Source organism: Rhopilema esculentum, chromosome 8 (genome assembly GCF_057945365.1).
Source record: "Rhopilema esculentum isolate cy_ngs chromosome 8, ASM5794536v1, whole genome shotgun sequence".
NCBI classification, from domain to species: Eukaryota; Metazoa; Cnidaria; class Scyphozoa; order Rhizostomeae; family Rhizostomatidae; genus Rhopilema; species Rhopilema esculentum.
The window spans coordinates 4,237,800-4,253,640 of record NC_142822.1 but is presented as its reverse complement, the minus strand read 5'-3'; the positions used below and the strand labels follow the sequence as shown (position 1 = coordinate 4,253,640).

Here is a 15,841-nt window from a genome sequence, read left to right as displayed (position 1 = left end):
GTGCTGAATTGAATGGTGTAATTATTTCCTGCATATCTTTCTTCAACATAATTACTTCAAGCTCTAAATTATTTCATATTGGTTTTGTGAGTTAAAAAAACTCTGCCAGAGAGGAATTTCAGGAATTTGTGACATATTCTGGTGTGTTTATGCACCAGCAAGGTTTATTGCCAGACCTCCCTAAAAATATTTCCAGCCTGCAAGCAAACTGTCTTGCAAAAGTTGCCTGCAAGACTTTTTTCATACGCATTGCATAGGATCTAAAATTGTTTATAATAAGAGACATAAAGTAAAGTTTTAATTACGCAAAGACCGGTAAATTTTCAAAGAACTACTTTCACAGAAAATTACTTTAGAATGACGATGGTTTCACAAAAAAATGGCATTATAGAGTTTAAACAAACTATAGCTTATGAAAAAAAAGAAAATTTGCAGCAATTGTGTCCCTAATTTTATTGGAGCAACGAACGAAATGGCTGTTGGTTTTATTGCTTGATATTGTTTGACACTATGATAAATGATACTTGCAGCTTTTTGAATATTTTAACCATTAACAGCAATCTCAATTTCCATCTCTTGCATGCTCAACCCAGATTGGTAGTTTGTCCTGAATTTTTTTAAACGGAAGCCTTCAATCAATGACCGATTCAACCGATAGCTTGCTGCAGCAACACAAACAGAATAAATAATCATTTCAAGATCTTTGGACATCTTGCTCTTGCTGTCAGAAATCTATTATTCTCTTTTGCTACACAAATCACTTTCACAAAGTGATAAGACTTAATATTAACATGGTGAAACTTGTAGCTGAATTGTTTCTCTAATTTCTTAAACAATTGAATACTTTGCACAAGTCTATCTAAGACCTCTTTTTCAGATGTGCCTGCAGAGGTAATTTGATTGGCATGGTTTGCCTGCGAGTGCCACTCGCGCGCTCACACACTTTAGGGAGGCCTGTTTATTGTGCACTTTTGAAGGATGGCAGAGATTAATCATAGCAAAAATGTCCTAAATATGGCAAATATTGTTGTGCTGGTGCACTACTGTCTGTTTGGATAACAGTCACATTACTGGAAATCAATTGCAGGAGTTTCCGAAAAATGGAAAAATAGTATTGATTAAGTAGTAGACATAGAGCTATTTTCAGTTTTCATCTGCCCTGTGACCCGAGATACATGTAAAATACAAGAATTATAACAGTCATATTGAATTTTCAATCTATTCTGAACAGTCTTATGAAAGTAAACAACAGGGAAACAGACATTTGATATGACTCTTCAATATGGTGCTGGAATGTGGGGCATTTCAGTAATTTGCAAAAAACCAGGAAAACACAACCAGACCAAAAAACATGTTAAGCACATTAATTCTAGAAACTCTACAAAGTTTCAATTGCTTTTTAAATAGTTTTACAGAAGTTAATTAGGGGGAGGCAGACAGACAAGATTATGAGGTGGTCCAATGAGGGGGGAGGGTATTCTCATATATTCAGATATTCTCACAAAACCAGAGAAAAACAAGGAGGACCTAAACATGTTTTACGTACAATAATGTTAGCAACTCTACAAAGTTTCAATTGATTCAGAACAGTTTTTCAAATGTATCCAGGGGTTTACTATATCTTCAGACAGGGGTTTTTTTCTTAGCTTGTTGTTGAATAGTGAGTTTGGTTTTTGTAGTTTTTCACTTTAAATTGGAGAACATTAGAAAAATGTTGTTTGGAGTCGATTTGGCTCTAGTGTTGGAGATCAGTTTAAATCAGGTTGTGATTTTTCATCTTGAATGTCAATTTATGGGAACAGTTAGGCCACATCAAAACTTTTTCGAAATTTCTGCTTACCTTTGGATGTAAAGTGTGTCTTATTTAAAAAAAGAGTAAATAAATCAATAGAAAATCAATCTAGGTTTTTCACTTTGAAATAACTTTTCATTATCTTTTTTATTTATCAGTTATATTCACCTCTGTCAGTTCAATTGTCATCATCAGAAGGTGATAATAGGTCATTCTGATAGCGTTAAAATGATTTCCACATTCCCATCTTCAAAACTTGTTCATTTACTTCTGATGTGACTTCTTTGTCACTAAATGAAATGTTTAACTGACAATTCCTTTCTGACCTTGGGTTGCTGGACATTTTCTAGGTTTTGCTGGGGTTTCATGATGCCACACTCTCCCATATCTTTTCGAAAAACCTTGTATGACCCAAACCCCCAAAAATGAACTTATGGCCCTTGTTTTGAAAAAATACTTGCAGATATAGAATCAGTAACATTTATTGCCTGAGAACACACCTTTTGCAAAATTTTGATTTTTTGTGTATGTCAGTGGCACTTTAAGTAACTCACTTGCATAACCATATTTCACAATTTCTACTTGAATTGGCAGATTTTACACAAAACCGGATACCAGATGTTCCATGATATGAGCAATGCAATAATGCAAAGGGGCCAAATTTCATGCTAGATCAGTTTTGAGGAGATGCCTTTGCCAGATTTCTGGTATAATATATGGGGTTTGCAGCATAACAGATATGTTCAAAGCCGATCTGGCTCCTGAAACACACTAACATGTTTTTCAACTTTGAAATACCCATGCCAAAAATTGAACACATACGACTCTGATAATTGTGTGACTGTATCGTGGAAGCAGTATATACGTTATGCATTCAATTTTAATTTTACGGTAATATTATCTCAAAAGGAAACTTTGTTGGTGTATTTTTCCAACAACACAGCATCATTGAAACGCATTTGCGCGGGCATAGATAGAAGTAATATAGGAAAAGATGTGAATATCCTGCAAAGTAACTTTACCTGTTAATGCAAAGCATTCTTCTTTCCAGTATTTGCTTTCATATATCCTTGTACGAATAATCTTCTCTACAAGATACTGAGGATTTGTTCCTCTCACAGATTTTGCATCTCCTACAGTCCGGTTCGCCATTTTGGAAACTGAGGAGGCCGTGAATGCGACTGGGCATCATATAGAGGCTTCTCCAATATGGACGTTGGTGTTGTTGTTGTTAAAATTCGAGTTTCAACATTGAGTTTGACTTTTGTGAAACAGTGAGAAAGGCCGTTCTGTGCCTGTAAAGATTATGGCTAAATTACAGAGAGAAACAGATGTTGCAAATGTGTTGTCACAGATGTGTCAGTTCGTTCACCAATCGCCTGAAATAGGTACGGCAGGAAAGGAAGAGGAACTCCCGCCTGAAATAGGTACGGCAGTAAAGGAAACTGAAATAGGTACAGCTGTAAAGGAAGAGCCTCTACAAGAGGAACACACGTATGCACAACATCTGACGAAATCACAAAAGAAGTCGTCAAGCAAGCGTAAGAACAGTAAGACTCTTGAAACTGCTGCCAAAGGTATTCACTAAACTATGCTTAATTGTCTCATCATATATTTTTCCATCAATGTCGTTAACTTTCGCTAAAATAATATTAAGGCATGAAAATAATATTAAGAAGCCTGCGAACCAAACCAACAATTCTCAGTTATGATCTCTAGGTAATTTCACATTTTTAACACTTCAAACCACTTAAAAGTGCGTGATTTCAGGCGCAAAGTCGCACAGTCAGGTGCGTGAACTTGCCTGTGCAAGAAACAAAGTTTCCAGTCTGGGCCGTGAACCTTCTTCCCATGGCTAGTTAGGCCAGGCAATAAAAATGAAGAAACAGTTCAGGGGGCTTATTGGTTGACTTTGCGGTCTAATATTCTCAGTCCCAACATTATTTTCATTGATATTTAATTTTATCTAACTTCGGGTGTTTCTCTCTTCACATTCAAGTCCTGAAAACAAGCTCTTGTTATTGTACAGTAATAGCTTTCAGCTTCACTTTGCCAGTATGAGATGATGAAACTGAACACATACTTGATTACCAGTTTTTACAGTTCCAGGATGTTCTTGAACTGGGTTCCAAGAGTGTCCCTCTGTTTGTAGCAAGAACAATCAATAACAATCTATTTCCATGGCTACAACATGGTTCCTTTTATTCTCAATAACATTTTTAAAGAGTGGCAATGGCAGTAATGCGAGATCCAATACACTGATACATTTGTTTACAATTTTTTCAAGACTTAAGCCAAAATTGTCTGTCTCAGGAAAAAGGTTCCAGACCCTTTGAAACTCAGTGTGGATTCACCATTGGCTCTTGCCTCAGCACTCTCAGCCTGTCTGGTGGATGTTTTCTTCAAGCACAACGGTGGCTGTGGCAGAGATAGTTGACACAATTGTCTATTAAGCTTAGCAGAGCTAAGAGGGCATTTAGGAGAAATTGATTCTTTTCACTAATAATCATTTTTTGCAAAAAAATAGTTGTTTCAGCTCAGATATCATAGAAACTGGTGTACTTTGGATTCCAGCACAAAACATTTCATATTCCACCTACACATAGCTTTCAGTAAGACCAGCCTATCAACTACAACGTGTGAGTAGGGAATTTGAACCATAAACAACAATGTTTTGCTAGAGTGAGTGAAATAAACACCAGCTGAGAGATATTGATATCAAGCTATAGTTTATCTGCTAAAGTACATGCTAGAAGTAGTCTGACAGCAATGAAGAGGTTATTGAGCCTCCCATGGAGAAACAGCCCTATTGCAGAAAGAGCAATAAAAGTTCCACTTATATCTGCTTTTCAATGTCTCAATTATATTCTCTCATAGCCATAAAATGCACATAAGAAATTCCTAAATTTTGCAAGCAATTATTCAAGTTTTCTTTCTCTTCTTTACCTCTCTAATATGTTTTGTTTATAGGTAGAAAAGAACATGTATGTGAAATGTGTGGTCATTCATTTTCAAAGCTTTGCAACCTAAAAAGTCATTTAAGAGTGCACAATGGAGAACGACCTTATGCTTGTGACTTGTGCTCACGAGCATTTACACACTACTGGGACCTAAGAAGACACAGTAGAACACATTCTGGTGAAAAACCTTACAAGGTTGAGTGGATCTTTTTTACAATCACGTTTTATGAGCATTATAAAATTCAGCTTTGTAAGATTCTGATATGCTCACTTATTCATGTCACCAATTGGTTTTTCTGGGATGCCTCTTGGTCTCTGGGGTGTAGTGGTTAAGGAATTAGACTCACGATCCAAATTGGACTCACGACCCTTTGGCAAGATGTTAACACAAATTGTATTTCGCTCTATCCAGTAGTACAATTGGATACCTGGACAATAGTTATGAGTTGCAGTCAATGGCTGCACAATGGTATGTGCTTGCAAGCATTTCGGCCAGGTGGATTGTTGCAAGTTGGTAGAGTACCTTTCTGCTAACAACAGCCTATAAACCACCTCTTGCCTTTTGGCATGTGCAGAGAAGTTTTACAGAAATACAGTTCCTGTAAGTAACAGCATAAGGCCTAGTTTGCATGGAATCAGTTATACAATATGCAAACTGATACATGATGCACCAACAACATCATTTTGGACTCAAAGACTTTGTTGCTAGTCAAGCAAAAGGCCATTTTTTTCTGTAAAAATGGCTTCCTTGTAAGTTTGTATCAAACCATTAAACATATAAAACTGGATTTGCAACTAGGTAAGTAGCAGTCCTGAAAAGACTTTAGGGGATAATAGCATAGTAGCCAACCAGGAAAACATAGAGGGTAGTAAACAAGTGGTATTCAAAGATGTTTTAACTAAGACCTATCTTTTATTAATTTGCTGCCTTCCTAATGTTTCTTAAGCTGCCATGGTTGCTGGTTGATATGTGAGAGATTATTATATCATCATATAGACCTAATTATTAAGAAAACATGTAAAACATCAATTTTAGTTGTAGATACCAGTCTATCCCAAAGTTAATATTGAATATGCAATAAGCTTTGTTCGTTTTATTAGTTCGGTAAGCCATTGGGTTTAATATTCAAGGATATGCTTGAAGGGTCTCAAAAAGTTCACCATTTACCAACACAAATATATATCTTAGAGTCTTCTTTTCTTTAGTCAGCACATAACACTATAATTTAAGTACCTAAGTTCAACATCAATTGGTAAACGCTTTCTTTCTTTTTTTCATCAGCTGAGTTTATATATAAAAGCTGCATAACTGGCTGTATTACTAAACAATTGCCTCTTTTGATATGTCAGTCAATCTACCTTCATTTTGAGGCAGTCTGACCTTAACAGTAGTGACTTTATCACCATGGTCCGTCTGGTTTGAGATTATGTTGTTGTTGATGTTGTACCATCCCTTTATATCTTGAGACCTGGAACCTAATGACTTTTGACTATCAATTTATTCATTCATGACCTGTTTATCGTTCTCGTTCTTCATAGCTTTTTTGTTTATTTCACAGTGCAATCATTGTAGCCGTGCCTTTGCTGACTTTGGAAGTCACCGCCGGCATGTTCGTCTTCATACGAAAGAGAATCCACATAAATGTCATGTTTGTTCAAAAGAATTTTCAAGAATAGACAGCTACAAGAATCATATGCATACACATTCAAAAAGGAAGCCACATGTCTGTGAAGTATGTGGGAAAGGTTTCGCATATAGCAGCACATATAAACGACATCTTAACTTGCATTCAGGCCAGAAGAAATTTTCTTGTGAGATTTGCAAGAAGAAGTTTTTCCGTCAGGACTATGTAGCGTATCACATGAAATTACACGAAAGACGCACACGAAGAGACTCGAGCACTTCCATTGATTCAGAAATTAACATAACGGAAAGCGAGCTTATGCTGAATTCGGAAATAGACCGCAATGCATCCTTTTCTGTCAGTGATGAACTGTTTCCGATACCCATCCTCTTGTCAATGGCTGAATCTGCAGTTGTGAACGTCAATATGTGTGATGGTACCTCATGTATGGATTCAGCAGGGGTTCTTGAAGCAGATAATGAAATAGAGCTTGGAACAACATCAGAAATCTCTTCATCGCATTATGGCGTGTCTATGGACATGGAAAGCCCGACTGAAATAGTCAAAGTTAAACACATAGAGGACTAGCATAAGTGTTGTACTAGGCAATTCTTCTCAGTCCGGATTGGAAGATGAGACTGTTGTTCAATGGCCCACAATCTAGACTGTTTACGAAAAATCTATTTTTTGCAGTGGGAACTCTGTACAGAATAAAGGAATTAAATTTGTACACAAGATACGATTTCTTCTATTTAGATACGTTACAAGAGTTATGAATTGTTATGAATTGTACGTACATTCAAAGCTTTGTAAATGCATTTAACTGACTGTCACTGAACAGTCGCCCAAATGACAATCTCAAACGAGAAGACCTTAAAATTTATCGAACTTTATTTACATCTGGAATCGTTTTTCCTTTGGTTTCAAATTTAGTTTATTCTATCAAGTAAAATGTTTATATGATCAAGGCCCTTTTTAACATACTAACTAGGGGGCAATTGCCCCTCCACCCCCAGTGACTTTCCTTTGTTTTAAACAATAGGCTATTTCCCTCGGAAATAAATCGAAAACTCTGAGCAAGGAAGTTGACATACCCAGTTGTGTATCGAAATAGGCCATTCAAAAACTTGATCACATGACTATAAAGGTTGCCTGATGCGTGTCGCTTACCTATTGAAAATATTACCGAATTTTCTGTAACACGCTAAAATGGCTCCTAAATAGTGGTTCTTGTAATAAAGCATTTAATTGATGAAAAATCAGCCTGGAGTTCTTAACCTGCATTTCTTTTATGCGGGCTTAACTGTAATGTCATGGCATAAATTGATTTTTTAAACCAACTTCAGAAATTTTGTCTTGATGCACCACAAGGCAAAAAATGTTGTAGCATTTTACAATAATGACATTTAGATTGGATTGGGTGCCGAGCGGAGAATATATAAGAAATTTTCAGCAGAAAGGAAAATAAGTATGTTACAATGGTTGAAAGTCTCTAAGTCATCCAGAGGCCCTCCGCTTTCTTTGGACATTTTACTGCATAAGCAAATGCTACCGTATTTATGATTATCTTACAGGAGGCTTGAAAAATAATATTAAAATTAAAAGTAAACTTTGAAAATTATGTCATAGACCATTAAGATAGAAAACTGGTTTCTTTGACGTCACCCTGTATTGCTTGATTTTTATCCCTGAATTAGATGCAATGTTGCGTTGGGAAGTTTCGCCGGCGATTTTCTCTACGCTTCAAAACCCCACAGCCACTTATGAATACAGGTCAAATCACGTGATACAAATCCTGTGCAGGTGCTACCCAGATGGTCACATGATCAATATTTCTATTGTGGGATTATTCAATGAGGTTGAGATTGTTTTCAAAATTGAACATTGTACATGCTATACTCCTAACTTCAGATAATTTTACATATGGGGACATTTTATGGCTCGACTTTTGAGTGAATGGTCTTTTTCTTGGTAAAAGCACGGATAACATTCTGGCAGGTTTGACAGAAACTATACACGCGAGAAAGTTTGCAACCAAAGGTGGCAGGTGAGTATTTCCAATGCATTTTGATGGTTAATGTCGGTAGTAAAACAGATGACTAGGATGAGCATGCAAGGCGTCTGGGAAACGCCCTTAAAAATACTCGGCGCGTCCGACTGCTTATTGATGCTGCATTGCAAATACCCGCTAGCTTAGGTGCAGAAATAATCAAATATTGAGCCTCTACAAATGCAAGATACTTTTAGACCAAGAAATCTCAGCAAACGTTTCTGAATAGCAACGCTGTCAACAACAAGAACGGTACGCTAAATAGTTCTTTCGAGTCCGGTATTCGTTGCACTTTGGACAAAGTTTAGGAGATTAAAAGCTATATAAAATCGTTGTATCAAACCTTATTCTGGACGATTGAAAAATGTTTCTTAATAATATTTCCCAACAACTTTTTGTACCTGCAAAGTCCCGCAGGCTGATATGAGTATGTTCTTATGGGCTGATATTCTTACTGTTTGGTCGTCTTCAGTCTTTGGTAGGTCTCACTTTGTTGTAATAGCTCTTACTTTTTTATTATAGAAATTCAATATCATGCAAAGTAACTGTAGGCATGGCAAGAACAGGTCCCGCAATAACTTATCAGTGACTGCCTCGTACTGAATTATATTCTCGCTCTCGATATAACCAAGCAATTCTTGAGGAAAAGAAACAAATTTGTTGAATTAAGAAATTTGGATAGGCTATTTTCCTTTTGCTGGTTATCAAGCTATGCAAGATTTACTAAGATCCTAATAGAAATTTCTTACTCACTCAAAAAAGATGACAATTTTGAATAAAAAAGTCCCGGAACTGTCAGAACTTTTATTAACATGAATTTGCCAGTGAAATGAAATACAATGGCTTTGAAAAACTGCACATGTCTATTATCTCCATCAAAAAAGACAGCAAAGATTTTCGGGATAGTTCTTGTTCTACTAACTATCATTGATGAACTGACCAGGGACGTTTTTAATAACATGGCATTCAAAGCCTAGTCATCCTTTTGCATTAAGGAGCCTGTATGGTACGGCGTCTTTGCAATCGAGCAGCAGCAGCCATTGGAAATTCATGCATGTCTACTTCTGTCAACTATCCGGTTATACTTCCCTAAGTTATTAGTTATGTAGGAATTCGAAATAAAAGACAACAAAAGTGAATATAGAACGTTTGATAATGTCATAGGTTTAGGTTTGTCGCACAGCCTGCTGAGAAGCACGTACTCAGTGAGATCCATCTGACACCAGGAATAACCCCTAATAAATCTAATCTAAGGTTATGGCAGAGTGACTGCCTCTTCTTTCACTGGCCTTATTACTATATTGGTCTAAGAAGGTCCTAATAATAGACGCCCCTCGTCTCAGACAGATTGAAGTTATAAACCTATTAGCCTTGCTTTTCGTATTTTGTTATGCTTTTTTGGTAGGGTTTGGCGAACGAAATTCTTAAAGAACAAGCCAGCAAAATACTGTATGATTCTACTGGATGGTATTGAAAGTGTTTTAATATGGGCTAGGCAAGCAGATTAAATCTTAATTCGTAGCATTAGAGGCCTTAATGCTTGTAGAATCTGATATTGCTTCCATGTCAGTGAATATAGTGGGCTTTTCTGGTGTTCATGTAATGGAAACAATGTCTTGATGTGAGCAGAAAGGCACAGAAAGGCACAGAAAAGCACAGAAAGGCCAAAACAAATGCTTATCGATTTGGTCCTTTGCTTTCTTGTAGAAATATAAATGGAGCATTGCACATTGGTCGACCTTTTAATGTGGAAGGATGTCAGAAAGTCAGCTGCTATGTTCGTTTTCTGCCTGTTCCTGATGACTGCTCTATCTTTCTATAGTGTTTTGACAGTGTTCACATGCATTACAATACCATTTTTGACTGTCATGCTGACACTAAGAGCGATATGGGTGCTCAAATGTGCATTTATGAAAGAGTCCCTGGATAATCCATTCCAGTAAGTATTCTAAAGTGTGAGTTTTAGACTTTTTTAGAATTTTCACTCTTCAAATGATTTGGTAGATTTTAGACTCAGCGCGCTACTATAAGGTGCTTTAAAATTAACTGGGTACACCCTTTTTCTATAAGAACAATTTTATAAGAACACGAGCCTCTAAACTGGTCAAAAGTTAAGAACAAATTAAGAACAAGCTGAGGCTGAGCTTCTGGAAAATGCTATTTTGAACAACGTTTTTTCTCAAAATCGAGGATTTTTAGCGATGTGTGGGTGCTTTTTCGGTGAATATTCAAATTTGTCAGCAAATTAAGGCTGTCTCACTCACTTTGTTGACAAATGAGGCCTGAACACCTCCTTGGAGCGAAAAAGCTAGCAATAGCACTGCTTACGCCCTCTTAATTTATGAACAAATTAAGAACAATCCAGCCTCAGATTTTCGAAAAAATTAAGAACAGTGTCAGCCTGAACTTAAATTTACTGGTTCTTATAAAAAAAAGTATATTACACCAGCTCCAATACAATTTTGTATATAGCTTTTGGTAAGCTTTTCCCTTTCAATAGTATCATATATGGGTATTTGCTTCTGTCAGGTATACTACGATGCTTTGTTAGTCTGCCTGCAGTTATCCTATGCATTAGCCCTTGAAAGTGTTAGTTACTTGCCATGAAATCTCAATCTTGAAAGAAGCAAAAACAAGTAAGAACTTTCTGTGATCAAACACGCAACAAGCATCCCAGAGAGGCACCTGCCAGTATTATGACATTTATTCAACAATACAATTCAACCGATTTTTTTTCAGACCTTGGCTGGATACAGATGTCGAATTAAACGGGGAAAAGGTTAGTGCTGATGTCACTTCCTAACAACGAGAGTTTTTCTCCTCGAAAACATCATATTTTCATTGGCAAAAAAAGTTACATTTTCGATAGCTATTTTTAATATCATTGATTTATTAAAATATTAACAGAGGTATGGAACACCACCTTCCCGTCATAACCTTATTAAAATTTATTCGCTTTCAAGGGGTGAATCAAACTCCCACAGACATTTACAATTGAAAATATTTGTTCAATGATATATTTGAAAAAAGCAAATTCTTCAAGAAACACTAAAGCTTTTCCTCTGATGCCTCTCAGTATAAAACGCCAGAATAATAATCGAAAATCTGGAGTTAGAAAATATATACCCAAATGTGGATCGAAAAGAGCCAAACACAAATGCAAGCACATGACGGGTGTATTTGGTACTAGTCTACCCAACCAGTGGTGCGTGTCCATATAAAATATTTCCATTGGAGTCCAAGAGGTGAAACGAGCTCCTTATGACTATACAAAAGCGGTTTTCTCATTTTTGTGTAAATGTCCATGTAATTTTACATGTTAGAATGATTGTCCATATTAAACTGAAAAAGTTTTGCACTTGTCAATTTTCGCTGACTTTTTGAAAGCGGGTATCGGAGTAACTATGTATTATCCCACAGATTTCCAAATACAACACGTATTTTCTACAGTTCATCAGTGACTGGGCAGTTTTCTTAAGAAAATTAGTGCTTGTAGCTGATATGATGAACACTGCGAAGGTAAGCTTCATTTTTAATTCACGAGACGTCTGCCACGGGGATTTTGAACAATTTTCCAACCACATCATTTGGTGACAGCAAGAGTACAGACAGCGAATTGTGAGCTGATGGGTCAACAATATGTGTATGCCACCTCTGCTATCTCCAACTCTTGCTTAGTAAACCCATGTTTTTGTATGCTTAGATGTTAGCTTGACCATTGACAACCTAAATCTTCAAAGTAGATTGGTACCTCTTTAAGTTAACCATGCGTTGCCAAACCCTCGTTTTGTTCAGCAAAATACACCAACCTTTTAGAATTCTTAGTCCTGGTAGATATACTCTCTAGAACTCTTATTTGGGACAGTGACACCGGGGCACGGGACCCTGAAAGGGCACAGGCCCTTACCCTTGTAAAATTAAGCAATTTTATTTATTTTGCTGTAGTCTAGCCCTTTTTCTTGGCACTTTGCACCCTTCCCTGCAGCTCATCCAGCCTCGCTCGGTTGGAACTGTAGACACATGCACAAGGAAATAAAAAAAGTCACGAAGAACGAAGACGTAAAGGGATCAATCTAAACCCAATTAGCATAAGATGGCAACAACATAACTAAACGCAAAGTATAAACTTCAATTGGATTTAGTTTGAAAAACGGACTCTAAAATCATTTCAATACATCTGAAGCGAAGCTAGATTTTCGCAACCTTTACTATTACCAATATGATCTTGGTAAGATCATCCTTATCAGCGTTTGATACAAGTTTGCATAGCGCCAATGAATTTGCATCAAGAAATGAAACATAATGGACTCACCGTCGTCATCTTTAAGACCGACAATGCAGCATGACAGCTTTCTAAACGTGGTTTTCTGTTGTTTTTAGGCCCTTGGCGTCCTGTTTTTCATGTATCACCTTGGGAATAATTTCAGCGGCATCACACTACTATTTGCAGGTAAGACTAAACAGCGGCTGGTCCACCGGGACCACGATTTGAAAAGTACTTGAATTTACAAAACCTTGGTAAGCCTTTTGTTGTAGGGTTCTCAAGCGAATCAAAGGTTGGTCTTACCTCTGCCTCAGAATGCTGGAACGTGACGTCAGAGCATTGATTACTCACTATAATGCTGATTAAACTTACCAAAATACTTAGCCCTGAAATAAATTTCTTGTGGTTAATCCTTCTGTTAACAAAATCATAATTTCTTTTCCTGGTTTCCTTTAAAGTAGCTGAGTGATGATATCAAATAATCTATTGACAACATTTTCGATTTGGAGGAATAATCTGAATGAGTACCATAAACACCTGTAGCTATGAAAATTACTAAAATCTGTTGCAAATTGGCTGCGACGATATTTCGCCATATGAAAACTCAAAGTTTACTTAAATGGCCATTTTTTTGGCAGGCTTCATGATTAAAATTTTACCAAAGTTGGACAGATTATATTTTTAAATTTGCTTTAAGATGGGCTTGAATTCAAAACTCTGAACATATATCTTATGATGTCATCACACAGCCTCTATGTAACTGTAAAATATCGCTCTATCGACTTAGGGATAAAGTGTAGTAGGATATGATTCACTTACAAAAACTAGCTTTAGTTCTCGTAGGTTATCGTAAAGATTCACATCACAGCACGTACATATTTGATACCAAATTTAATGCCAAGCCTTCGAAAAAAACTTAATGCAAACATTTACCTTGCCATCTGCCGAAACTCTCCGTGTAAAAGGTTCGAAAAACATTTACAGAAAATATGGTTAACAACTGCAAAAGTCTGAAGTGAAACAACTATTAACATTAGAAGATCACAGCACGTACATATTTGTTACAAAATTTAATGCAAAGCCTTCGAAAAAAACTTAATGCAAAAATTTACCTTGCCATCTGCCGAAACTCTCCGTGTAAAAGGCTCGAAAAACATTTACAGAAAATACGGTTAACAACTGCAAAAGTCTGAAGTGAAACAACTATTAACATTAGAAGATCTAATAGTTTGAACATTACTTATGCTTCTATGACACTCGAGGATGCCAAAAAGTAACTGTCTTTGGTAGTTTTGTTTTTCAGGGTTAAATTATGAGGCGATTTTTTACTAAGGTAAATGTAACACGAATTGTCCTAGCATTAACGGCAAGCATCATTATCTTTCAGGCATTCTAATTGCTTTCACTATCCCAAAAATCCATGACATGTACAAAGATGAGATCAACAAAATTAAATCGACCATCTTCGATAAATACGACAATTTCCGCTCAAGGTACTTTTACGATATTCTAGTGTTCTTATCATTGAAAGCTAGATATCTAAAATAGCTTTCGTATCAGTGGGGAAGAAAAGTATGCGCGAAGTGAAGAGATTAAACTTTTTTATCAGTGTTCAGTAACTTTTTTCTTATAACAACAGCACACTTTTTAGAGATTGTAAAAAAGTTGCTTTGAACATTGAATTCGGTTATTATGAAAACTGATAGAAATTGGTGACCCTATCAAAAAAATTAAAATTCAAGACTGATCGAAAAAGTGGCAACACTTGAGTTTTAAAAAAACGTCGATAATGGACGAAAGCGTGAAGGGAAAATTTATCCAAAATAATGACACGAGAGTTTTATGGGCGCATATGATTGGTTCCTTGTTTGACCAATCGGCCATTTCTGATGTCTTCCTATTTTTGAGCATTGTCTGACTTTTCAAAATCTGAATGTGATCTAACGCTTAGACATCCCAATGACTTTCCATCATTTTCGCGCAATCAACTTTCTGATTTCTTGTTTTAGAATACAAGCAGTTATTCCGATTGGGAAGACCGAGAAGAAAAAGGAATAGATTAGTTATGGATTGAACCAAAATACAGAACACTGGACTTGGCAATGCTGCACACGTCATATTTATATATATAATGGAGGTAAAATTATAAGCTCTGCATCCACTACCCGAATAACACTAAGATATCTTACTTACAGAAAACTACAAATATTTAGTTTGTCCCCATAATCACCGCTGTTTGTCTCAGTTAGAACCAAACGGAAACTATTCAGATGACGTAAGAGGGAAATAAAGGGACAAAAGCTGCCACATTAGGCAAGAACGATTTTCCATGTTTCCAGCTTTCTTTAAAATCTCTAAATTCTTAAAAGCGCAGCAATACAAGATTATGAACTAACAGCTCTTCGGTAATTCTGTTGTGTTTACCTCGAATTCGTACCGTAACTTGCCAACATTCAGTCTACTGAACACTGTGACCAAGTACGTTGCCAATATCCACTCTCCTTAATATAGGTCAGGTATCAGAGTTATGCACCGATTTTGCTGCTGAAGGTATTGTAATATAAATGATTCGTGCTTTGAATATGGTAAAAAAAATGCACAGCACAGAGCTTATCGTTAAGAAATTAAACAGCCGAGTGCATATTTCAAAATATAAATAGTTATTGACTGATATTTGATTGGATAGCTTTTTAAAAAAAGATGAAATAGACAGATGATTCAAAGAAAGACCCTGAAACATAATACACATAACAATTCTTCAAATGTGAAGAAGAATGAATAATTATAGCAGCTGTAACTAAACGTGTGAATTGTACCGTTTAGCCAACATCAATATGCAGTTATATTTTCGTTAATTTCTCGTACATCCTTCGAAGCGTTCATATTTCGATGTATAAAAATGGTTCCAAACAGAAATAAAGGGCGCTTACGCCTTTCGCGGTTGAAACATGTGAAGCATCTCATAAGATTCAGCATAGTCATGGATGCAATAATGATACCCTGGGAACCAGAGTTTAAAGAAACCGTGGATAAAGTACTGTAGTACTCTGAAGCAAAGGATGAAAAGTAGGGTTTGCATACCCTTCTCGCTCAAATGAATTTTTCAGTGACTGGTTTCGAACTATAATTCTGAGACTAAATTATGGAGAC

The 15,841-nt window shown here is 36.4% G+C and overlaps 3 protein-coding genes across 4 annotated transcripts in view; 2 read left to right on the top strand and 1 right to left on the bottom strand.

Moving 5' to 3' along the window:
* Positions 1–2,992, bottom strand: part of LOC135694897 (pre-mRNA-splicing factor 38A-like) — a 29,185-nt gene extending 26,193 nt beyond the window's left edge. The window contains exon 1 of the mRNA XM_065213776.2: positions 2,815–2,992. Within this exon, the coding sequence (XP_065069848.2) occupies positions 2,815–2,944 (130 nt within the window). The 5' untranslated portion in view covers positions 2,945–2,992. The remainder of the gene's footprint in view (positions 1–2,814) is intronic.
* A 9-nt stretch (positions 2,993–3,001) lies between these two features.
* LOC135694893 (uncharacterized) lies at positions 3,002–7,417 on the top strand. Its single transcript, XM_065213772.2, has 3 exons — positions 3,002–3,369; positions 4,763–4,947; positions 6,312–7,417. The coding sequence occupies exons 1-3, from the start codon at positions 3,099–3,101 to the stop codon at positions 6,963–6,965; spliced, it is 1,110 nt and encodes a 369-aa protein (XP_065069844.2). The 5' UTR covers positions 3,002–3,098; the 3' UTR covers positions 6,966–7,417.
* An 850-nt stretch (positions 7,418–8,267) lies between these two features.
* On the top strand, positions 8,268–15,536 carry LOC135694895 (reticulon-3-A). Of its 2 annotated transcripts, none has more exons than XM_065213774.2 (7): positions 8,268–8,424; positions 10,135–10,366; positions 11,167–11,206; positions 11,848–11,946; positions 12,808–12,877; positions 14,079–14,184; positions 14,701–15,536. In XM_065213774.2, exons 2-7 carry the CDS (start codon positions 10,143–10,145, stop codon positions 14,747–14,749), a joined length of 588 nt encoding a protein of 195 aa, XP_065069846.2. In that variant the 5' UTR covers positions 8,268–8,424; positions 10,135–10,142; the 3' UTR covers positions 14,750–15,536. The 2 variants fall into 2 exon arrangements, with proteins under 2 accessions (XP_065069846.2, XP_065069847.2); XM_065213775.2 differs by having other exon boundaries at positions 8,277–8,424; positions 10,250–10,366.
* The last annotated feature ends 305 nt before the right edge of the window (positions 15,537–15,841 follow it).